A 27,003-nucleotide genomic window follows, 5' to 3' on the forward strand; every position below is an offset into this window, starting at 1 on the left:
TACAAAATAGAAATAAATAAAATGGGCTTTACTTAGTATATGTAAGGAGAATTTTTGTTCTCTCAGTCTGTTTTTAGAAGTAACATGTGTGGGGCCGGGTACAATGGTTCACGCCTGTAATCTCAGCACTTTGGATGGCCAAAGTAGTAGGATCACTTGAGTTTGAGACCAGCTTGGGGAACCTAGTAAGACCCTGTCTCTACAAAAAATAAAAAATTAGCTGGGTGTGGTGGTGCATGCCTGTAATCCTAGCTACTAGGGAGGCTGAGGTGAAAGATTGGCTTACACCCAGGAGTTTGAGGTCACAGTGAGCCATGATCGCATAACTGCATTCCAACCTGGGCCCCAGAGCAAGACTGTCTCTTAAAAAAAAAAAAAAAAAAAAGTAACATGTTTGGGCTATTAAGCTAGGCCATGAAGAAGGCTGAATGATATCCTCCATTTATTCAGATTGTCAAACTCCAAAATTTTTATTAGCTTCTCAAAATAAAGCTAAATTCTAAGAAAGTGCATATGTATAAATTATGTATGTGTGTATATATGTATATAAACATGTATATATGTGTATGCATATAATCTATATGGTTGTGGAAGAAACACACTTGGGTATCAATTATCATCAAAATTCCTTATCCAATAATACGTCATTAATTTTTATTAACAGTCCAGGATTTGTATAGCATCTTGTTTAACATTTGAAAATCAAAACAAACTTTTTGGTTCTCAAGGATAGTGCTATTAAAAGAAAATCTTGAACATCAGTGGTTAGTAATTTTTTACTTGCAGAACAAAAACTTTTGAAATTTCATTGTGGGACTTAATCTATTTACATTCCTAAAACTGAGAATAATTAATGTATTTGAGATCCTTGTATGCTAGTATACATTCATAAGGTTCTACTGTTCTCATGAAACCATTTGACTGGCAAACATATTCATTACGGTTTCAAAAGAAAACACCCTATTTGGCTCACCAGAAAAACCTTTGTGATCTATATCCTATTATTTCTACTGCTGCTGCTGAGCGTGGAATACATTTGGGGTTGAAACAGAGGAGGAAAGAGATAGATTTATTAGGGTAATACCAACTTTTATGGCTCCCCTGCCCCCTCCACCTAAAATTAGGAGGTCAGTGAAAGAACTGCAAATGAATGTAAAGAGGAATATTTCCTGTACTACTGTAGAAATTTTAGAGATTAAAAACCCCTATGATTTGTTCTGCACCTTTTGAAAAATGAATGACACCCCTCCCATCTATTTTCCAATTTTATAGTAAAAATCGGATTTAGAATCAGAATCTGAAATTTTCCTTTGGTGTAAAAAATAATTTTGCATTTTATGAAAACAATTGCCCTTTTAAAAATTAATCACATATATAATTGAATATATTGGTTGCATATAAGAAGAAAAGGTTTAAGGATTAAAGCATTCAAAGAACAGTAATTTGGTGGAATTTCAGTCAATGTTGTGGGATCATGTCAGAGATGAACCCTTCTTTTATCAAAATTCCAAAGGTGGATCCATATTTTATAAAATTTGATGCCAAATAAATTATGTTATAGGAAGATTTCAATATTGTCTCAAACATTGGAGAAAAAATTTAATATAGTCAAATTACATGAAAAGGCAAGACTATTGATCATGTTGATGGTATTTCTAATATTTGGAAAATGTTATAAAAAAAGAAGTATAAATACTATTCAGATTCTGAAAACCATGGCAGACGCAAAATTAAATAAGGAGTAACAGTAATAAATGAATGAAAAATTAGACAAAAGCATATTAAATGACAAAACAGCAAAGCAAGTATAGAATTAAGTCATTAATATTAAATAGTATACTGTTGTAAAATATATGAAAGTATTAAAAGTATTATAATTAAAAATGATTCTTATCCTAAATATGAAAATAAAAAATAATATGAAACATAACATCTAATAGTTTGATAAGAAAAAATAACACAAAGCAGAGAAAATAAAAGACACCTCACTATTCCCAATGTGGTTATTATTTATGGAATGGATAAAACATGTTGTAGAAAACGTCATTACAGTTAGGTTAGCACATAAAAAACCAACATGCCATATCTACCTAAATAATTTTGTAGAACAGCTGAAAAAGCAAATTTCATCAAATTTAGACAGCTTATAGTGGAATAACTGAGTATGGTGAGGTATTAACTAACGCTAAATTTCACAACGGGCAGCTTCTAGCTGGTTCGTTGAAGCTGGATCTCGGCCACGCAAGGATCATTGGACAAGAAATCAGTTGAGCTGGACTAGAGCTGCCCAATTGTCTTAATAATGAATGCTCCACACTGTCTGTTAAGTAAAGAGAAAATATAGATCAGGAAGACTGAATGGAAAAAAAAAGATAAGTTAGAACAGATGAGTGCAGACCATCAATCAACATTCACTAACTATTTGCAGAACCTTGGTACCAATTAAATTAGAATGTTACAAAGTGAGAGGCTAGCAATTAGGAAGGCTCCAGAACTCAGGAAAACCTGCTCTCTGAGAGCTTAGAATCTGTATTAGACAATCTCTAGTGTTACAGTATAAATGTTGAGTAAATAAAATGAGGGATGGGTCAGCACAGATTATGAGTTACAACATTTCCTTCTATTAGGTGGATCTTAAAAACTTGTTTTTAAAAGGGTAATAGTGTTTTTGGCAGGAGGCTATTTAGAACGCTGTCCACAGCCCAAAAGTATCCTGTAAGTGGGCATAAGTAGGACAGGCATACAGGTACTTATGCTGTATAATTCAGAAGAATTCCATATACCTGTGTCATCCTGGGATTTTTTTGTTGTTGTTGTTCATACTAGTTTGGGTCAAAAAATCAACCTAGTTACTACTACCTTTTTGGCAATTTGGGCCTAGGCCAGCTCCTAATTTAGGGAATCATGCTATCCTAAGACATACTTTAAATTTCGGATAGGCTCAAAATTTTCCATATTTGTTCCACTATCTCTAGAGCAGTGCCATCCAATAGAATGGTCAATGTTGATGGGAATGTTTTATATCTACACTATCAAGTATGGTGGCCACTAGTCCCATGTGGCTATTTAGCACTTGAAATGTGGTTAGTTGCAACTCAGGAACTGAATTTTTAATTTAATTTAAATTAATTTAAAATTGAAATTCAATAGCCTCATGTGGCTAGTGGGTGCCATATTGGAAGCAGCATGGCTCTAGTGGCTCAAATTTGTTGGGTTTGCTAAAACCAAACTCTACAGACTGGCCTAGATTTCCCTGGCCTGTTTAATACCATCCAGTACCATTTACTAATGTTCATAGCTGTATTCCCAGTGTCTAGAATAATGGCAAACACAAGGTAGGTGCTCAATAAGCATTTGCTGAATGAATAAAATCTACTATGATAATACACAGCCATTCATACCTAGTTAACTACTTAGAGGTTATTGGCTGTAACCCAGTATACACTGGTCCTCTCAGGGGAAATAAAGATATATGAAGTCAAACTGTTTTATGTATGTGAAATTACTTGGTTAAAGGCTCACTGTGCTAGAGAGAACAGGGAGCAGTGCTAACTTCAGTATATTTATATATGAATAATTTAGGTTGATAAATATGGGAAAATGAGAGAATATATCTCACTCTGTCACCCAGGCTGGAGTGTAGTGGCGTGATCTCAGCTCACTGCAACTTCCGCCTCCCAGGTTCAAGCAATTCTCCTGTCTCAGCCTCATGAGTAGCTGGGACTACAGGTGCATGCTACCATGCCTGGCTAATTTTTGAATTTTTAGTAGAGGCGGGGTTTCACTGTGTTGCTCAGGCTAGTATCGAACTCCTGACCACAGAAGATCCACTCACCTCGGCCTCCCAAAGTGCTGGGATTACAGGCATGAGCCACTGCGCCCGGCCAGAGAATATAATATTTAATAGTAAGAGTGTGGCTAAAAGTTGATGAGAGTGATAAGAGGGGAAAAGGGAAAAATTAATGTCGGATAAAAAACTAAATTCAGATTTTATGCATGACTAAAAGATGGAAAGTGAAGATGTAGAAGTCTTGAAGAAATATATAGTAATCCCAGGCTGGGCGCTGTGGCTTACGCCTGTAATCCCAGCACTTTGGGAGGCTGAGCAGGTGGATCACGAGGTCAGGAGTTCGAGACTAGCCTGGCCAATATGGTGAAACCCTGTCTCTACTAAAAATAGAAAAACTAGCCAGGCGTGGTGGCGCGCGCCTGCAGTCCCAGCTACTCGGGAGGCTGAGGCAGGAGAATCGCTTGAACCTGGGAGGCAGAGCTTGCAGTGAGCCAAGATCACGCCACTGCATTCCAGCCTGGGCGACAGAGCGAGACTCTGTCTCAAAAAAAGAAAAGAAAAGAAATATATAGTAATCTCATTAGGCAGTAATAGAGCTTTGAAAAGGGATTTGGCAGTGGAGAGAGAAATTAATACAGCTGACCCTTGAACAACATGGGTTTGAACTGCATGGGTGCACTTATTAAATATATGTGAAGTTTTTGTCTGAGACAGTCTTACTCTTTTGCCCAGGCTGGAGTGCAATGGCATGATCTCAGCTCATTGCAACCTCTGCCTCCTGGGCTCAAGCGATTCTCATGCCTCAGCCACCTGAGTAGTTGGGATTACAGGCATGTGCCACCATTCCTGGCTAATTTTTGTATTTTTAGTAGAGACAGGGTTTTGCCATGTTGGCCAGGATAGTCTTGAACTCCTGGCCTCAAGTGATTCCCCTGCCTTGGCCTCCCAAAGTGCTGGAATTACAGGCATGAGCTACCACGCCTGGCCACTTATATGTGAAGTTTTTTCAATAAATATATCAGAAAATTCTTTGGAGATTTGCCAACAATTTGAAAAAACTCGCAGATGAGCTGTACTGCCTAGAAATACTAAAAAAGTTAATAAGGCACTTTTAAAGTTAGGCATGTCATGAGTGCATAAAATATATGTAGGGTCATTGTATCATTTACTACCATAAAATACACACAAATATTTAATAAAAAGTTGAAATTTATCAAAACTTCTACACACAAACATAGACATGGTGCCATTTGTGGTTGAGAAATGTAAAGATGCAGTACTATATCATAAAATTTACTTCATAAAATTTACTGTAGTATACTGTACTACTGTAAACATTTCATAGCCACTTCCTGTTACTATTGCAGTAAGCTCAAATGGTGAGCTCAAGTGTTGTGTCTGCTTAAAATACTGTGTGATGATAATCATCTCTGCGTGAGCAGTTCACCTCTCCAGTAAAATGCATATCAAAGTAAAATTTAATTTCTCTTAGTTTTTGCATATTTCTCGTGTTTAGCGCAATACTGTAAACCTTGAATAACACCATAGGACCCTTATGAAATGCTACTAGTGATGCAGAAAGTGCTCCCAAGAAGCAAAGTCATGACATTAGAAGAAAAAGTTGAATTGCTTGATAGATACTGCAGATAGAGATCTGCAGTGAGGGTGCCCACCATTTCAGGACAAATGAATCCAGTGTAAGGACCGCTGTAAAAAAAAAAAAAAAAAAAAAAAGGAAATTCATGAAGGCATTGCTGCAACTATGCCAGCAGGCACAAACACCTTGCACTTTTTTAAAAAAAATAATATCTTTTTATCTTGTATTGGAAAATGTGGATTTTATGTGGATGTGGGATTGCTAAGATAAGAAAGGCATTCCTATAAACTCTAATATGATTCGAGAAAAAGCAAGGTCATTATATGATAACTTAAAGCAAAAGGAAGGTGAAGGATCTAAAGCTAGATAATTTAATGCCACTAAAGGGTGGTTTGATAATTTTAGAAAGAGGTTTGGCTTAAAAAATGTCAAGATAACAGGAGAAACAGCTTCCAAAAGGCAGCAGATGAGTTCCAAGATGCCATTAAGAAAATCATTGAGGAAAAAGGATATCTGCCTAAACAGGTTTTTAATGCAGACAGAAGTGCCTTATTCAAAAAAATAGGCAAAGGACTTTATTAATAAGGAAGAGAAGCAAGCACCAGGATTTAAGGCAGGAAGGTAAAGGCTAACTCTAGTGTTTTGTGCAAATGCAGTCAGGTTTATGATCAGTACTGCCCTTATCTATAAAGCTACTAATAACTGAGTCTTGAAGGGAAAACATAAACACCAGATGCCAGACTTTTGCACTGAAGGCATCAAAGTGGTCGACTTGTCCCTAAACACAGTGCGTCTAATTCAACCTCAGAGGGTCATAAGGACCTCCAAGGTTCATTACACATGATATTCTATGGAGAGAATTGTCAATGCTATGGAAAAGAATCTCAAAAGAGAGAACATCATGCAAGCCTGAGGGATTGCAACATTGAAGGTGCCATTGTTATAGAAAAAGCTGTGAAAACCATCAAGCCTGAAATAATAAATTCCTACTGGAAAAAACTGTGTCTAGATGTTGTACATAACTTCACAGTATTTACAACAGAGCCAATCAAGGAAATCATGAAAGAGATTATTGATATGGCAAAAATGGTGGAGGGTGAATGGTTTCAAGATACAGATTTTAGAAAAATGGAAGATCTGGTGTAGACACTACACCAGAGGAATTTACAAAAGACAACTTGATGGAGATGACTGCTTCTGAACTAGTACCAGACAATGATGAAGAAGACATAGAAGATGCAGTGCCAAATTGACATTAGACAGTCTGGAAGAAGGGTTCTGATTATACAAGACTGCTTTTGACTTCTTTTACAACAATGGACTTAGAAAACTCCCGTAGGAAGACAGTTTAGAGGACAAAGAGAATTGTGCTATAATTAGTAGTTGATAAGAGAGGAAGAAATATATTTCTTAAACAGACATTGAAAGATCAAACTGAAGGCAAAGAAAGAGAGTCACATCTTAGGAAAAATAAAAGTTGAGGACAGGCTAGTTGACAGTATTGAATTAAAGAAAATCTAAGAGGACATGGACTAGCACAAGACCCTTGGGATATGGCTAATAAGAAGCTGTCAAATATATCTTGGTAATATATCTTAAGATGAGCAGTTTGAATAGATTGCAATATTGAAGAAACAATTTCATATGAAATAATTTCATATGGAATAAAAAAGACACCCCTATATTCCTCCCCCACAACTTTCTAAGACAGATAAATTAAAAATGTTAATGATGTGTAGAATACAAAATCCTGCTACCTGCTCTCATCATATGTCCTGAAAGTAGAGGAAGATGTTATCTAAAGAATGTTTAAAAAACTATTCTGTAAGAGATTAAGGTTTCATAAGTTGAATTTTATGTCATGAAAAGTACAGTGTCTATCCATGTAGTCTAGGTTCTAAGGGAAAAGAAAAAACATTAGGTAAAAGGAGAAAACAATGTTCAATTAGAAGGAATGATAGACTCAGAATGCAAGGAAAGTAAGTGCTCAAAGTAAGAATGGAAAACCATAATTGGATATGTAAATAAAACAATAAGATTTTTCCCTACAAACGAAGTGTTAAGATTTACTCAGAATACTGTATCAATCAATACTCATCCTTACACAGTAATGAATGAATATCTCAAATTACCTTTTACTTACACTTTCCCCCCACTTAAGTATTTTGGCTAGGAAGGACTTATCGCAAATGTAAATATCAAAACAGCCCAGAGGCTCAGGGTCAGATAATCCATGTTAAACTAAAAAGTAGATTTAAAAGATGTAATTAAAAATGAAATTATAACAAATGAATTTCTGCTATATTTCATATTATACTTTAAGAGGATACATTAACCTGTTAATGAATTAACTCAAGGGTCATAAAACTATGGACAGCAGGCCAAATCTGGGTCATCATCTGTTTTATAGATGAAGTTTTACTGGAACACAGCCTTACTCATTGTTTCTGTTATGTCTATGGCTACTTTCATGCTACAATGGCAGAGTTGGGTAGTTTTGATAGCAACTATGTATTTGAGCCTGTAAAACTGAAAACATTTGGTATTGGGCCCTTTGTGACCCCTGGTTTAACTTTCCAGGCTGGAAAGAAATTTTCAGGCTGAGAACTTCTGATATACTATGAAAGGAAACCTTAATAAGGTGCTTTAAGTGCATAGGCTGAATATATTCTTGCTATGGACTGAATGTTTGTGTCCCAGCCAAGTTCATATGTTAAAGCCCAGTCCCCAGTGTGATGGCATTTGGAGGTGGGATCTTTGGGAGGTAATTAGGTCATGAGGGTGAGCTCTCATGAATGGGATTACTGCCCTTTTAAGAAGAGACAGGAAAGAGCTTGCTTCTGCTCTCTCTGCTTTTCACCTTGCAGAAATGAGAAGACAGACATCAGCAAACGAGGAAGTCAGTCCTTAACAGATACCAGACCTCCCAGCACCTCAATGTTGGACTTTCCAACCTTTTCATCTCCAAAACTTTGAGAAATAAATGTTTGTTGCATAAGCTACCCAGTTTATGATATAGCTGTTATAGCAGCCTGAACTAAGACAACTTTTATTTCATAGTTTTTTATTTCATTTATTTCATATAATGTGGGAATAATTTATTACCAGACTTAAATATATTGGATTCACTTTAATTAAATGAAAGTGCAAATCAGAAATGACAAGTTTAATAGAAACCTTGAGAGAGAGAAGCTATAAAATACTAGTGCTTTTGAGACTACAAAGAACAGGATTAACTAGATACATGTTTAGATATTTAGGAAGATAAGTATCTGTGCACTTGTTACCATGGTTAAGTTAAATCTCTGTTTATTCTGTGTTTTACTGTTAGTTGAAAAAAAAATGATGAGGGGACATCCTTGCCTTGTTGCTAATAGTTTTTATTCATTTCAAAATAGAAAAGTGATACCTTTGAGTCACAAATGTTCACATAAGAACTTCTAGAAATATACATTATAGTACTTATAACTTAACCTGATATCCTAGAGAAGATCCATTGATATTTCCCTCATTTATTTCTTTTACTTCTTTCCAAAACAAGGTAAAATTTAACTTAGGTCCTGCCAGTTTCAATAAAAAGTACATGTTGGCACTGAATTTTGCGATATTTAAAGGAAATAGCCATTGACAATTTAAAGTAACAGTTAAAGTTACAAGAAAACTATGGGCTCAGGTCATGAAGAAAGTTGAAAGTCATCTTGAGGGTAAGGTCTTATTAATTGTATTTACAGCACTGTAAAATTATTCTTCAAATATCATGCTCAATGGATGTCTGATGAACTACTGAGAATGAGCTCTTACTTAAGGCTTGTCATATGGTAGAGCCTATATGTTATTTCTATGTGAAGGGTAACTTATGTGATTTATAGAGTTAACTAGTGGCCCATAATACATGAAGATTCTGCCAGATTTGACGGTACATAGCAATACGTAACAGAAATGGCAATAATAACTTAAATCCTTAAGTAAAGTTTTATTTTAGCTACAGTTTTTTTTTCTTTTTGACAGAGTTTTGCTCTGTCGCCCAGGATGGAGTGCATTGGCATATTGGCTCACTGAAACCTCTGCCTCCCGGGTTCAAGTGATTCTCATGCCTCAGCCTCCCGAGTTGCTGGGATTACAGGCATGCACCACCACACCCAGCTAATTTTTTTTTGTATTTTTAGTAGAGGCAGGGTTTCACTGCATTGGTCAGGCTGGTCTCGAACTCCTGGCCTCAAGTGATCTGCCCACCGTGGCCTCCCACAGTGCCAGGATTACAGGCATGGGCCTCTGTGCCCAGCCTATTTTAGCTATAGTTGTAATATCATCCTCCAATTAAATATATACATTTTTTTCCAGATTAGAAGGATAAACACACTGATCTGATTTTTTATTCCCTTTCCTTATTTTTAAGAAACTTACTTAAGGAGCAGCATTCAAAAATGAGAAAAAAACTTACCAAAAGTCAATATAGGAAGTGAAAATAAAAGGAACTGAGGTAATCTCCAGCTCATATAAGCATTATATGAATAAGACAAAATTGACAGTATGGAATAGAAAAGATATCCTATAAATATTTTTTAAGTAAAAATTATTTGACAAAACTTTAAAGTTGAATGAGGAGGCTTTTAAATAAACCTTGGTTTAAATTTCCAGGATGACATGAAGAACTCCTCCTTAAAGGTTTACAAGAAGAAATAGGTAGCTATTTTCCCATTGCAATGAAGAGCTAATACAGTTTGGGTTAGGAATATCTCACTGCAGAAAGAATTTATTCTGCAAAGATAAAGTGTTCTGCAATGTACAAATACTTTAAAATTTGCTATTATTTTCAAGTTTAAATATAAACAAAAAATATAACACTCTTAAATAACACTGGTTCATGAATGATATACCTAAGGTCTAAAGTACTTAAGAAAGAATGGCAAAGAAAATGTATGAAATGGAATTTTATCTGAATGTATTTTATCTGACTTAGTTGTATACAGAGAAACTAACTCATATTGATAGAATTCTATTTAAAGTGGGGTGGAGCCAAGATGGCTGAATAGGAACAGCTCCAGTCTACAGCTCCCAGCAAGAGAGACGCAGAAGACAGGTGATTTCTGAATTTCCAACTGAGGTACCAGGTTCATCTCATTGGGGATTGAAGGACAGTGGATGCAGCGCACCGTGCGTGAGCTGAAGCAGGGCGACACTTCGCCTCACCCAGAAAGTGCAAGGGGTCAGGGAATTCCCTTTCCTAGTCAAAGAAATGGGTGACAGATGGCACCTGGAAAATTGGGTCACTTCCACCCTAATACTGTGCTTTTCCACTGGGCTTAACAAACGGCACACCAGGAGATTATATCCCACACCTGGCTCGGAGGGTCCTACACCCACGGAGCCTCGCTCGTTGCTAGCACAGCAGTCTGAGATCAAACTGCAAGGCAGCAGCGAGGCTGGGGGAGGGGCACCCGCCATTGCCTAGGCTTGAGTAGGTAAACGAAGCGGCCCAGAAGCTCGAACTGGGTGGAGCCCGCCACAGCTCAAGGATGCCTGCCTGCCTCTGTAGGCTCCACCTCTGGGGGCAGGGCACAGACAAACAAAAGGCAGCAGTAACCTCTGCAGACTTAAATGTCCCTGTCTGACAGCTTTGAAGAGAGTAGTGGTTCTCCCAGCACGCAGCTTGAGATCTGAGCATGGGCAGACTGCCTCCTCAAGTGGGTCCCTGACCCCCGAGTAGCCTAACTGGGAGGCACCCCCCAGTAGGGGTGGACTGACATCTCATACGGCCGGGTACTCCTCTGAGACAAAACTTCCAGAGGAACAATCAGGCAGCAGCATTTGCGATTCACCAATATCTGCTGTTCTGCAGCCACCACTGCTGATACCCAGGCAAACAGGGTCTGGAGTGGACCTCCAGAAAACTCCAACAGACCTGCAGCTGAGGGTCCTGACCGTTACAAGGAAAACTAACAAACAGAGAGGACATCCACACCAAAAACCCATCTGTACGTCACCATCATCAAAGACCAAAGGTAGATAAAACCACAAAGATGGGGAAAAAACAGAGTAGAAAAACTGGAAACTCTCAAAATCAGAGCACCTCTCCTCCTCCAAAGGAACACAGCTCCTCACCAGCAACGGAACAAAGCTGGACGGAGAATGACTTTGACGAGTTGATAGAAGAAGGCTTCAGAAGATCAAACTACTCTGAGCTAAAGGAGGAAGTTTGAACCAATGGCAAAGAAGTTAAAAACCTTGAAAAAAAATTAGACGAATGGCTAACTAGAATAACCAATGCAGAGAAGTCCTTAAAGGACCTGATGGAGCTGAAAACCACGGCACAAGAACTACATGACAAGTGCACAAGACTCAGTAGCCGATGCAATCAACTGGAAGAAAGGGTATCAGCGATGGAAGACAAAATGAATGAAATGAAGCAAGAAGAGAAGTTTAGAGAAAAAGGAACAAAAAGAAACGAACAAAGCCTCCAAGAAATATGGGACTGTGTGAAAAGACCAAATCTACGTCTGATTGGTGTACCTGAAAGTGATGGGGAGAATGGAACCAAGTTGGAAAACACTCTGCAGGATATTATCCAGGAGAACTTCCCCAGTCTAGCAAGGCAGGCCAACATTCAAATTCAGGAAATACAAAGAACGCCAAAAAGATACTCCTCAAGGAGAGCAACTCCAAGACACATAATTGTCAGATTCACCAAAGTTGAAATGAAGGAAAAAATGTTAAGGGCAGCCAGAGAGAAAGGTTGGGTTACCCACAAAGGGAAGTCCATCAGACTAACAACTGATCTCTTGGCAGAAACTCTACAAACCAGAAGAGAGTGGGGGCTGATATTCAACATTCTTTTTTTTTTTTTTTTTTTTTTTGAGACGGAGTCTTGCTCTGTCACCCAGGCTGCAGTGCAGTGGCACAATCTTGGCTCACTGCAAGCTCTGCCTCCCAGGTTCACGCCATTCTCCTGCCTCAGCCTCTCCGAGTAGCTGGGACTACAGGCGCCCGCCACCACGCCTGGCTAATTTTTTGTATTTTTAGTAGAGACAGGGTTTCACCATGGTCTCGATCTCCTGACCTCGTGATCCGCCTGCCTCGGCCTCCCAAAGTGCTGGGATTACAAGTGTGAGCCACCGCGCCCGACCCTCAACATTCTTAAAGAAAAGAATTTTCAACCCAGAATTTCATATCCAGCCAAACTAAGCTTCATAAGTGAAGGAGAAATAAAATACTTTACAGACAAGCAAATGCTGAGAGATTTTTTCACCACCAGGCCTGCCCTAAAAGAGCTCCTGAAGGAAGCACTAAACATGGAAAGGAACAACAGGTACCAGCCACTGCAAAAACAAGCCAAATTGTAAAGAACATTGAGGCTAGGAAGAAACTGCATCAACTAATGAGCAAAATAACCAGCTAACATCATAATGACAGGATCACATTCACACATAACAATATTAACCTTAAATGTAAATGAGCTAAATGCTCCAATTAAAAGACACAGACTGGCAAATTGGATAAAGAGTCAAGACCCATCAGTGTGCTGTATTCAGGAAACCCATCTCATGTGCAGAGACACACATAGGCTCAAAATAAAGGGATGGAGGAAGATCTAGCAAGCAAATGGAAAACAAAAGAGGCATAGGTTGCAATCCTAGTCTCGGATAAAACAGACTTTAAACGAACAAAGATCAAAAGAGACAAAGAAGGCCATTACATAATGATAAAGGGATCAATTCAACAAGAAGAGCTAACTATCCTAAATATATATGCACCCAATACAGGAGCGCCCAGATTCATAAAGCAAGTCCTTAGTGACCTACCAAGAGACTTAGACTCCCACACGATAATAATGGGAGACTTTAACACCCCATTGTCAACATTAGACAGATCAATGAGACAGAAAGTTAACAAGGATATCCAGGAATTGAACTCAGCTCTGCACCAAGCTGACCTAATAGACATCTACAGAACTCTCCACCCCAAATCTACAGAATATACATTCTTTTCAGCACCACGCCACACCTATTCCAAAATTGACCACATAGTTGGAAGTAAAGCACTCCTCAGCAAATGTAAAAGAACAGAAATTATAACAAACTGTCTCTCAGACCACAGTGCAATCAAACTAGAACTCAGGATTAAGAAACTCACTCAAAACCGCTCAACTACATGAAAACTGAACAACCTGCTCCTGAATGACTACTGAGTACATAACGAAATGAAGGCAGAAATAAAGATGTTCTTTGAAACCAATGAGAACAAAGATACAACATACCAGAATCTCTGGGACACATTCAAAGCAGTGTGTAGAGGGAAATTTATAGCACTAAATGCCCACAAGAGAAAGCAGGAAAGATCTAAAATTGACATCCTAACATCACAATTAAAAGAACTAGAGAAGCAAGAGCAAACACATTCAAAAGCTGGCAGAAGGCAAGAAATAACCAAGATCAGAGCAGAACTGAAGGAAATAGAGACACAAAACACCCTTAAAAAAATCAATGTATCCAGGAGCTGGTTTTTTGAAAAGATCAACAAAATTGATAGACCACAAGCAAGACTAATAAAGAAGAAAAGAGAGAAGAATCAAATAGATGCAATAAAAAATGACAAAGGGGATATCACCACGATCCCACAGAAATACAAACTACCATTAGAGAATACTATAAACACCTCTACACAAATAAATTAGAAAATCTAGAAGAAATGGATAAATTCCTGGACACATACACCCTCCCAAGACTAAACCAGGAATAAGTTGAATCTCTGAATAGACCAATAACAGGCTCTGAAATTGAGGCAATAATTAATAGCTTACCAACCAAAAATAGTCCAGGACCAGATGGATTCACAGCTGAATTCTACCAGAGGTACAAGGAGGAGCTGCTACCATTCCTTCTGAAACTATTCCAATCAATAGAAAAAGAGGGAATCCTCCCTAACTAATTTTATGAGGCCAGCATCATCCTGATACCAAAGCCTGGCAGAGACACAACAAAAAAAAGAGAATTTTAGACCAATATCCTTGATGAACATTGATGCAAAAATCCTCAATAAAATACTGGCAAACCGAATCCAGCAGCACATCAAAAAGCTTATCCACCATGACCAAGTGGGCTTCATCCCTGGGATGCAAGGCTGGTTCAACATATGAAAATCAATAAACGTAATCCAGCATATAAACAGAACCAAAGACAAAACCCACATGATTATCTCAACAGATGCAGAAAAGGCCTTTGACAAAATTCAACAACCCTTCATGCTAAAAACTCTCAATAAATTAGGTATTGATGGGACATATCTCAAAATAACAAAAGCTATCTATGAAAAACCCACAGCCAATATCATACTGAATGGACAAAAACTGGAAGCATTCCCTTTGAAATGGCACAAGACAGGGATGCCCTCTCTCACCACTCCTATTCAACATAGTGTTGTAAGTTCTGGCCAGGGCATTCAGGCAGGAGACGGAAATAAAGGGCATTCAATTAGGAAAAGAGGAAGTCAAATTGTCCCTGTTTGCAGATGACATGATTGCATATCTAGAAAACCCCATCATCTCAGCCCAAAATCTCCTTAAGCTGATAAGCAACTTCAGCAAAGTCTCAGGATACAAAATCAATGTTCAAAAATCACAAGCATTCTTGTACACCAATAACAGACAAACAGAGAGCCAAATCATGAGTGAACTCCCATTCACAATTGCTTCAAAGAGAATAAAATACCTAGGAATCCAACTTACAAAGGATGTAAAGGACCTCTTCAAGGAGAACTACAAACCACTGCTCAGTGAAATAAAAGAGGATACAAACAAATGGAAGAACATTCCATGCTCATGGATAGGAAGAATCAGTATCATGAAAATGGCCATACTGCCCAAGGTAATTTATAGATTCAATGCCATCTCCATCAAGCTACCAATGACTTTCTTCACAGCATTGGAAAAAACTACTTTAAAGTTCATGTGGAACCAAAAAAGAGCCCGCATTGCCAAGTCAATCCTCAGCCAAAAGAACAAAGCTGGAGGCATCACGCTACCTGACTTCAAACTATACTAACAAGGCTACAGTAACCAAAACAGCATGGTACTGGTACCAAAACAGAGATATAGACCAATGGAACAGAACAGAGCCCTCAGAAATAATGCTGCATATCTACAACTATCTTATCTTTGACAAACCTGACAAAAACAAGCAATGGGGAAAGGATTCCCTATTTAATAAATGGTGCTGGGAAAACTGGCTGGCCATATGTAGAAAGCTGAAACTGGATCCTTTCCTTACACCTTATACAAAAATTAATTCAAGATGGATTAAAGACTGACATGTTAGACCTAAAACCATAAAAACCCTAGAAGAAAACCTAGGCAATACCATTCAGGACATAGGCTGGGCAAGGACTTCATGTCTAAAACACCAAAAGCAATGGCAACAAAAGCCAAAATTGACAAATGGGATCTAATTAAACTAAAGAGCTTCTGCACAGCAAAAGAAACTACCATCAGAGTGAACAGGCAACCTACAGAATGGGAGAAAATTTTTGCAACCTACTCATCTGACAAAGGGCTAATATCCAGAATCTACAATGAACTCAAACAAATTTACAAGAAAAAAACAACCCCATCAAAAAGTGGGCAAAGGATATGAACAGACACTTCTCAAAAGAAGACATTTATGCAGCCAAAAAACACATGAAAAAATGCTCACCCTCACTGGCCATCAGAGAAATGCAAATCAAAACCACAATGAGATACCATCTCACACCAGTCAGAATGGCCATCATTAAAAAGTCAGGAAACAACAGGTGCTGGAGAGGATGTGGAGCAATAGGAACACTTTTACACTGTTGGTGGCACTGTAAACCAGTTCAACCATTGTGGAAGTCAGTGTGGCGACTCCTCAGGAATCTAGAACTAGAAATACCATTTGACCCAGCCATCCCATTACTGGGTATATACCCAAAGGATTATAAATCATGCTGCTATAAAGACATATGCACACATATGTTTATTGCAGCACTATTCACAATAGCAAAGACTTGGAATCAACCCAAATGTCCACCAATGATAGACTGGATTAAGAAAATGTGGCACATATACACCATGGAATACTATGCAGCCATAAAAAATGATGAGTTCATGTCCTTTGTAGGGACATGGATGAAGCTGGAAACCATCATTCTCAGTAAACTATCACAAGGACAAAAAACCAAACACCGCATGTTCTCACTCATAGGTGGGAACTGAACAATGAGAACACATGGACACAGGAAGGGGAACATCACACTCCGGGGACTGTTGTGGGGTGGGGGGGAGGGATAGCATTAGGAGATATACCTAATGCTAAATGACGAGTTAATGGGTGCAGCACACCAACATGTCACATGTATACATACGTAACGAACCTGCACATTGTGACATGTACCCTAAAACTTTAATAATAATAAAATTAAAAAAAAGAATTCTATTTAAAGTTTGCATAATGAAAAATAAAGCAGAAAATTACTGCAAAAATACACTAAACATTCTTACGAAGTGAACCATTGAGACATAATTATTTCCAGGTTGCATGATACATTTGAGGTAAAAGTTATTGTAAAATTTATTTAAAAAATGGATAAGATCAAGGGAAAATGTGATCTATTTTCTCTCTTTAGTAGCTTTTGGAATTTTTTCTATTATTCCTGCCATTCTGAAATTTCACAATAATTGGCCTTAGTGTGAGTCTTTTGCAGTAATTGTGACAAGTAGTTGGTAGGCCCTTTCAATTTAGAGACTCTTGTCCTTAAGTTTCTAGGAAGTTTTCTCGTATTAATTTATTGATAATTTCCCTCAATGATTTTTCTCTATTCCTCTTTCTGCAATTTAAAAAATATTTGACTTCTTGGATTAATCTAATTTTATCTTTTCTCTATTATTATTCACCTCAGTCTTTTTTGATTCTACTTTCTGAAAACTTTTGCCTGTAATATTTAACTCACACATATTTTATTTCAGTTTTCACATTAGTGGAAAAACTAGTGACATTTTAGAATAAGGTGTATAGTTTAGATGACTGTACTGATGTTCATTTCCTGTACCAATGCCCTCTAGCCAAAGGATGAAGTAGGCGAAGGATATACAGAAACTCTTATTTCTATAACTTCTCAGTAAATCTGAAATTATTTCAAAATGCAAGGCTAAAAAAATTAAAAGGACATATGTTTGAGAGAAAAAGTATCAGGCTGTCTATGCATGTACCACTTCTCAGTTTTTGCCTATTTCGGAGAGGATATTAATTGTAGTTTCTTTGATATTTTCTTCTGCTCCCTGCATTGTATGTTTCTTATGAATTTCTTTTTTTCTGTTTATTTTGTTCTCTCACTCTAGAGGTTTTCTTCTAACGTGGTTGCATGTCATAGTTAAGAGGGAGGCACTAAAATCCTAATGGGAAATTCTTTGTGCATGGTTTGTCAGTGATCTTCATGCAAGGATTTAAGAGACCAGCTAACTTTTTCTCTACGGTAGAAAGCATGCTTAGATTAGAATCCTGGATCTGCCACTTACTCAACTATGCTACTGTGGGCAAGTTACTTTTTAAGCTTAAAGTGATCAAAGTTAACACTGCCAGTAATTAGACATTTTGACATCTTATATCCCCTGATATGACACACTGATAAGGGCATATCACCTCTGTGATATTATTGTCCCAAATTCTTAACCTTTATCTAATTAAGAGAAAACATAGGCCAAACTCAAAGTGAAGAGTATTCTACAAAAAAATCAGTATTTTAAAAAAGAATCAAGGTCATGAAAGACAATAAAATACTACGTAAATGTCACAGATTGGTGGAGAATAAGGAGACATGACAAATTAATGTAGGATCTTAGATTAGATCCTAGAACAGAAAAAGAATATAAGTTAAAAAAATGGTGAAGTTTGTAGTTTACTTAATAGGTCTGTAGTTTACTTAATAGTACTTTATGAATGCTAATTTCTTGGTTTTGCTAATTGTTGATTATGTAAGCTGTTAAAATTAGAAGTTGAAGAGATACATGAACTAATAATACATGTATTATTTTTACAACCTTTCTGTAAGTGTAAAATTATTTTAAAATAAAATGTTAAAAAATAGGTTAAAAGGCCAAGGATGTTTGGTAGGATGGGATGATGGGGGAAAGATAACTGCCAGGATATCTATGCATGGGTTGTCTCTCATTAATTTTGTTTGAGGCATGATGAATCCTTTTTTGATTTGTAAATTCAAGTCACAGTGTTTTTGATTTTGTTTTGCTGTTAAAATTTCTGCACATTCTTTCTGTTCCATTTATTCTGTATTCTTTTCTTGATAATTACTATTTTTTGGTTGGACCTGTCTCTCTGCTCTCTCTATTCTAGCATTTTATCTCATCATTTCATCTTTCATGTTATTTTCTTTTACATTCTGGAAGAATTAAAAATATCCTTCTCTATCAAGGATTTCATTTTCTTTTGTGACTACTGGCCCTTTATGACAAAGGCAAATATGATTCTTTCCATCATGTCAGTAGTTTTTGGGCAGTATTTTCTTACACTAGCCAGCAACCATTTCATTTTTCCTGTTTTTCAGTTTGCAATTGTTTTTTAAAGATCCATTACTGAGAACATGGGATATATCTTAAAAACTATATTTAATTTCCTCTCATACATATGTTCTTATACATATATACATATTTATACTATTCATCCTTGCCTTCAATGTAGTGCCATATTCAATTTTTTTCACAGAATCCATATAATATATACTTTTCTGTTTACTCATCCTTGAATGGGGATCTACCCATGACAATTAGAATTGGTGCCATGAACACTTGATTCTCCTTACTGTCCTATGTCGCCTCTTTTAGATTTACATCAAAAAGGAGGCTTGGTAGACACAGAACTTACACAATTTCTAATGTCTAAGTGGGTGAGCATTTTTTGCTCCTTCTGCCTAGTTCTTTATGAGTAAAAAACTTATTCTAGAGAATCTGAGTCTGTCTATTGTCTGACTATATATAGCATACATGAAAATTTATACCCTCCTTATATATTCAGAGTTACAAGGCACCAGCTTTTCCTGCCTCTGCCTTCTAGATTACATTGCTTTATACTTGTCCTTCCTAGGTTTTTCAGAATACAAGACAATTTTAGTCTCTAAATTGATTTATAAGAAGTATTAATGATACTCAAGTGAGGAAATTGGTTGGAAAAAAGATACTGGTAGTGGAATCTTTTTGTAAAGTAGATATAGTTGCTAATTTTTAGGTAAGTGCACACTCTAGGCCTCTGAACTAGAAGTAGATAGTGGTAGTAGTTCAGATCCCTCTCCAATTTACTTCTGAATCATACTTTGTAGAGCATTAGTTGTGTTTTTCATTTAAGTCCAATCAGTACTTTAATTAGAAGAAATTCCTTATAGCCTGGGCAAGTGGTTAAATATGATCCTTAATAGCCATATGTTTTCATTGATTGTTAGTAGACATGGGAGTTAAATAAAATACACATTGAACTTAATCCATATAAGAACAAATTTATTAGATACTTATATTAATGCAAAAATGTAAAAACACTGTGAGAAAACCGAAACACTTTAGAATTCTCCACTCATACCCTTCATACCTTGGGGTTTGATATTTATCTTAGAAACATAGTAGTTCATATACCCAGAAACACAGATTTTCTTTTTGTTCCTTCCTAGTCTAGTTCAGTGGGATAATTTTGACATTATGTGGTTTTGCTTTTTTTGACTTTAAAACTTAATTCTGTTTTTTTTCTTTTTTAAAATTATAGATGGGGTCTCTCCATATTGCCAGGCTGGCCTCAGACTCCTGGCTCAAGTGATCCTCCTGCCTTGGCCTCCCAAAGTGCTGGAGTTCAGGTATGAGTTACCACAACTGGCCTAAAACTTGATTCTGTATAAGATGTTACTGCTGAATTAGGGAATGATGGCCCTAATTAGTATCATATTAATCTAGTTACCTCTATATTGGTCTGTTTTGTATTTATTTGTTTTTGTATTTGATTTGGCAGAGTATGTGGGCTGTGGCTTACAGTCAATGAGTAGTTTCTGGTAAACAGTACTTCACAGCAGTTAGACTTGTGCTTCGAACTCTGCATAAGGTTTCTATTTTATGGAATAGATTTGTTGTTTCAAGATAGTTTTGACATCTGAAATTCCTACTTTGGGATATCCTCAATTAACATTCATAAAGTTGTAATCATTAGAGTTTTAAAAATGAGTTTTACGCTTATAAAAACAACAACTCTTCCGAAGAATATTTCCACCTTTCTATTTTAAAAGTCACCAAGATTTTTGGTACTAGAGAAAATTTGCATTGGAAGTAAAAAAGGCTAATGTTTCAAATGTCATTCACTAATACTTTAATATTAATAATATGTTCTAGAAAAAGATTGTTTCGTAACGTAGAACAACATTTGTATATTAAGATTTCCATGTTATAATACAAATGCACTATAAATAAAAATAGATAATTTGCCACATAGTAATACATGCATATTAAAGCATTTCTACAGCATTATATAGTTCTAGAAAACTACAGAAGTGGTTTTGGAGTTTCTGTCTCTGAGTGGGGTAACGTTTTGTATTGAGGGCCACTAAACCACCTAAAGAAAAATATTGAGTATAAAATGCATGGAACATTTAACCTTAAAAAATAAAAATGAGAAACACAAAATTCTACATAACTGTCTTGTGTTCCAGTTTTGACTCTGGAAGTCTATTTTTTTTTCCATCTCTAACAAAAGAGGAATTGGTAATTTTTTTTTTTTTTTAAGGAATGAACTACTGATACCCAAAACATTTATAAATCTCAAAAGCATTCTAATAAGAGAAAGAATTCATAATTAAACACCTGTATATCGTATGACTCCATTCATATGACCTTGCAGAAGGGCAAACGGAGAGAAATTATATTAGTAGTTGCCAGTGGTTGTCAGGGAAATGGGTGGTGTGAGAGGATTGTCTACAAAGGGGCATGAGGTAGCTTTTTGGGAATGGAAACATTCTATATCTCGATTATGCGTGTGGATACCGACTGTATACATTTGTTAAAATTCATCCAACTGTACTTTTTTTTTTATTATACTTTAGGTTTTAGGGTACATGTGCACAATGTGCAGGTTTGTTACATATGTATCCATGTGCCACGTTGATTTCCTGCACCCATTAACTCGTCATTTAGCATTAGGTATATCTCCTAATGCTGTCCCTCCCCCCTCCCCCCACCCCACAACAGTCCCTGGAATGTGATGTTCCCCTTCCTGTGTCCATGAGTTCTCATTGTTCAATTCCCACCTATGAGTGAGAACATGCGGTGTTTGGTTTTTTGTCCTTGCGATAGTTTACTGAGAATGATGTTTTCCAGTTTCATCCATGTCCCTACAAAGGACACGAACTCATCATTTTTTATGGCTGCATAGTATTCCATGGTGTATATGTGCCACATTTTCTTAATCCAGTCTATCGTTGTTGGACATTTGGGTTGGTTCCAACTCTTTGCTATTGTGAATAGTGCCGCAATAAACATACGTGTGCACGTGTCTTTATAGCAGCATGATTTATAGTCCTTTGGGTATATACCCAGTAATGGGATGGCTGGGTCAAATGGTATTTCTAGTTCTAGATCCCTGAGGAATCGCCACACTGACTTCCACAATGGTTGAACTAGTTTACAGTGCCACCAACAGTGTAAAAGTGTTCCTATTTCTCCACATCCTCTCCAGCACCTGTTGTTTCCTGTTTTTTTAATGATGGCCATTCTAACTGGTGTGAATTTTTTTTTTAATTTTAGAGATATACACGGTCTCACTCTGTTGCCCAGACTAGAATGCAATGGCGTGATCATAGCTCACTGTAACCTTGAACCTTGGGGCTCAAGTGATCATCCTGCCTCAGCCTCCTGAGTAGTTAGCACTATAGGGGTGCACCACCATGCCCGGCTAGTTTTTAAAATTTTTATTTTGTAGAGGCAAGGTCTCACTATGGTCTCAAACTCCTGGCTTCAAGCAATCCTCCTACCTTGGCCTCCCAAAATGCTGGGATTACAGGCATGAGCCACCACAGTTGGCCAGAATTGGTAATCTTTATATGACTATATTAAAGAGTAAGATACCAGTTTCTCCGTACAATTTTCTCCTATCCAAATACCACCCACCACTCCATCCTTTATTCACATTATTTAATTTGTATAATTGTATAAATTACACAGTTTCCATCCCTTGTGACATAGCTCTCTCTCAGTAACTGAAAATAACTATCACTTACCTAATATGGCATAGCAACATCAGCCATTTCTGCAGAAGTATATTTGGAGTAAATGTTAACGACAGAAGAAGTCTGTTTTAGGAGATTTTCTAACAATACTAAAAATGAAGCCTCTATAAGTAATGTTTAGTAACACTATAGGTTTTGACAATATGTCAAAATTATAGTTTTATTTCATGTTTGGTGTATAGTGGTAAAGCCAATGAAGGGATGCAGTGAGTGGGATTGGGGTGAAGGGACACGAGAAGATCGGAAGGCTCCTGAAAGTAGACTGTCTTGGTATTGAGTTCAACACATAGGATGGGCCAGAACATAAATATGAGTGTGAAACAGCTAATATCCATTATTCTAATGCAAAGACTATGCCTACCTTCCTCACTAAAGTACACTGTATGCAGGATTCATATTACCATCTCAACAGTTGATCAGTCTGTGGCTCTTTACTGCAGATAAAGTTCATTTCCTTAATGGAATGATGCAAGAGTTTCACCAAGAAACTTGTTCATAAGGGAACAGGAAGAATTCCCTGCTACATAGTAGATAGTCAAAATATATTGAGTATATACATGGGTATAACTAGATTATCATTCTTTGGCCTGAATCTGACTAAGGAGGCATGAACATGATTCCCAAACTGGAAAAGGAGATAATTAATTGTTTTCACCTCCCCATAAATGCCACATGTCATCAACATAGATAATAAAAATCAGAGTAGTGTATATTAAATATCTAGAATAGGCAAATTCATATAAATAGAAAGTAAATTAGAGGTTACCAGGGACCAGGGGTTGGGAGGAAGCCCATAGGAAGAGTTATTGCTTAATAGGTGCAGAGTTTCAACTTGGGGTGAGGAAAAGGTTTGGAAACAATGGTGATGATTGCATGGCATTGTGAATGTAATTAATGCCACCGAACTGTACACTTAACAATGGTTGAAATAGAAAATTTTTAAGTTGCATATGTTACCACAATAAATAAAAAAAGACCATTATAGTTAATTTAGAATTATATTTCCTTCACATGAAAGAGTTTGCTAATTCTGTACTTCTGATCACAAGTGTGATGCAAATATCCAAAATTGTTCCTTTCTAGAAGAGAAAGTTGGAAAACTTGAAATACAATGGAAGAAAAACAAAGTAAAAAGTCAAAACAAATTTCTTACTTTAATTGGTTCAGGCTGCATCACAGGCGCAGGCATAGTGATGGCACTTGGAGCATAAACCTGGTGATACGTTGCTTGAACTCCATGATCAGAATAAGGCTATTACAAAAAAAGAGACAAAAAATATCACCTTTCATTTATTAATTCAAAATATTTACTCAGCATTTACAATATACTAATCATCTAGCTATACAATGTAGAAACAGTTAAAAACACATTCCCTTATGTTTAATTAACTTATAATCTGATGAGTTAATATAATGAATTAACTTATAATCTGATGAGGGAAATAGACAGTAGTCAGAATGATCACAAATCCTATAGACACGTATAGGGATTCAACAGGCAAGGTAAGAGATTATGTAAATGCAGTTATGGCTTGTCCAGCAGATGGTGGTACCATTCATTGGAATATAGAATACAAGGAAAGCTTAATATTCATGTAATTGTGTTAAAGGGTTGGAGAGAAGGAGTTAGGTTTGTGATATACAAAATTTGTGGTATTTGTAGAAATTCTAGTAGAGGTATACTGTTGATAGATGTGGCTCTAGACCAGCACTGTCAAATAGAAATATATGATGGGTCCAGCACACCAACATGGCACATGTACACATATGTAACAAACCTGCACGTTGTGCACATGTACTCTAAAACTTAAAGTATAATAATAAAATAAAAAAATAAAAAATAAAAAAAGAAATATAACGTGAGCTACATATGTTATTTAAAATTTTCCCATTGTCATGTTAGAAAAATAAAGGTAGAATTTTTAGTAATGCCTTTTATTTAAACTAATACATATTAAATATTATCATATAAAAGTACAATCAATATAAAGATTACCAAGATGTTTTACATTCTGTTTTTCCTTTTTTTTTTTTTTTTTTGAGATGGAGTCTTGCTGTCTTCCAGGCTGGAGTGCAATGGCACGATCTTGGCTCACTGCAAGCTCTGCCTCCCGGGTTCACGCCATTCTCCTGCCTCAGCCTCCCGAGTAGCTGGGACTACAGGCGCCCGCCACTACGCCCGGCTAATTTTTTGTATTTTTAGTAGAGACAGGGTTTCACCGTGTTAGCCAGGATGGTCTCGATCTCCTGACCTCGAGATCTGCCTGCCTTGGCCTCCCAAAGTGTTGGGATTACAGGCGTGAGCCACTGAGCTGGGCTACATTCTTTTTTCATACTGTGTCTTCAAAACCCAGTATGTATTTTACACTTAGAGGACATCTCAATTCGGTCTTACCACATTTCAGGTGCTCAATTGCCACATGTGGCTAGTGGCTATTATAGTGGATAGTGCAGTCTAAAACTCAGGAGTGAGATGGGGGCTAGATACATGGCTATGGACGACAACATCAGAGTGAATACATGTGGTGAAAGAATGGAGAACCAAATATGAAATCTGCTTATAAAGGAAAACAAAAGGAGGTAAAAGGATTGCCAGAAGAGAGTAGTATCATGGAAACCAAGGGTAGGAAGAGTTTTAGGGAGTAGGTACAATGTCTCTGAGAGCTTCAAATAAGATTAAATAAAGAAAGGAAAGTTTGTGTCAGTTAGGAAGTCACTGAGGACCTTTACCCAAGGCAGCTTCAGCAGAAAGGTAATGAAGTAGACTTCAGCAGGTGAGGAGTGAATGGGTAGTGAAGTAGCAGAAATTCTGAATGTAGACTACTTTTTCAAGAAACTTGGCTTTGGAAGGTAGCAGAAAATTAGGGAATTGGTGGGATTGTGTGTCACAGGATAATATTGCCTCTTACAAGGTGTTGGGCACTATACAAAGAACTTGGTATACCATATCTCTAGTCTTTACATCAATCCTGCAAAATAGTTTTTCCTGATGTCCTCATTTTCCAAATAAGGAAATTATGAAAGCAAGACCATGAAGGGTTAAGCAATTCCTCAAAGTAACACAGTTAGTAAGTGGTGAAGCTGTAAACCAATGGAGAGCAGAAGACTTCAAATACAAGAGAGAAAAAGAACAGTAGTTGGAATGAGGTCCCTGAGGAGGAGGGAACTGATAGCATCTAGATTGCAAGAGGTAGAAATAACCTTGGACAAGACTGAAAGTCACTAAATAAATATAAGAAGCTAAGGATGAGTTAGGATACAGGTAAATTTGTATTTCAGGGGTTGGAGGCTGAGTTGGTTTCCACAAATTGGTTCTTACTTACTCTGCAAAAGAGAAGACAAAGCTATATTCTCAGAATGACATGGGCAGGCGGTGGAGTGGGTACAATCTGGTAGTACTGAGGGCTTGGCAAAGGTTTAAAATAATCATTGAAATAAGTGAGTGAAGAAGGTAACTTTTTTAAAAAAAAAAAAAGAAATCTGACTATAACGTTCACAAGAAAAGTTGTGAAGTTCTTAATTTTAGGGAAAAAAACACTTCAACTGTAAACCATCCCACTCTATTCATTAAGTTATATATTAGTCAGACTATACCTTCTACTAGAAACAATATCAAAACAAAAACATGCAAATATTTTGTATGGAAATACACAAAAGTACAAGTTATAAGATAATGATGAGCAATATTTTCAGAAAAGCTTTATTAGATTCCATTAAATAGTGCATATATTCTGATGGTAAGTAAGTGTCTGATATCAGGAATTAAAAATATGATTTAATGCCAAAAGAGATTCTGACAAAAAATCAAATGTAAAACCATTCTTATCTCACTACCTGCTCCTTGCAAACCAGAAAACAACAAAATATAGATTTTTAAAATGCCATCATCAATTAAAGAAGAAAATGCCTGTGACTCTCAAACCATACACAATGTAGAATGTCTGCCAAGTGCTGTGCAAGTTGGACCAATATAAGGGAGGATTCTGAAGCCTCCTCAGACATGAGAAAGGATGACGATTTCCCTAGAGGTCGACGTTCTGGAAGACCTCCTCAAAGACACTTTAGAGTCTTGAGTGCAGAAGTATGTATCGGTCAGGGTGAGGTAGAAGCACAAAATATCTCCACAGAGATCCTATTAATAATTAGGATAAATAATTAATAATAATTAATAATCCTGACTTAATAACAGGGGAGGTAGAATTGATGGAGAAATCATGTTTATACAATTTTTCTTGTCTACTATCTAGCCTTTTACCTGAGGAATACTGCTGGAGGTGAAGCAGGGAGAAAGTGGGAAAGGAAGTAGCAATTGCCACATCCCAATACAGAACCCCTGTGATACAAA

General features: G+C 36.9%; 1 protein-coding gene across 4 annotated transcripts in view; it reads right to left on the reverse strand.

Moving 5' to 3' along the window:
* Positions 1-621: 621 nt before the first annotated feature.
* BOLL (boule homolog, RNA binding protein) overlaps positions 622-27,003 on the reverse strand; it is a 67,595-nt gene continuing 41,213 nt past the window's right edge. For 2 of the 4 annotated variants that reach the window (XM_003253898.4, XM_003253899.3), the window contains exons 10-11: positions 23,812-23,910; positions 633-2,320 (exon numbers count right to left, since the gene is read on the reverse strand). In XM_003253898.4, coding sequence (XP_003253946.1) covers positions 2,297-2,320; positions 23,812-23,910 — 123 coding nt within the window. In that variant the 3' untranslated portion in view covers positions 633-2,296. Of the gene's footprint in view, positions 2,321-23,811; positions 23,911-27,003 lie in introns of all 4 variants that reach the window. The other 2 variants (XM_012507058.2, XM_003253897.3) reach the window with 2 other exon arrangements.

Source organism: Nomascus leucogenys, chromosome 22a (assembly GCF_006542625.1).
Source record: "Nomascus leucogenys isolate Asia chromosome 22a, Asia_NLE_v1, whole genome shotgun sequence".
NCBI classification, from domain to species: Eukaryota; Metazoa; Chordata; class Mammalia; order Primates; family Hylobatidae; genus Nomascus; species Nomascus leucogenys.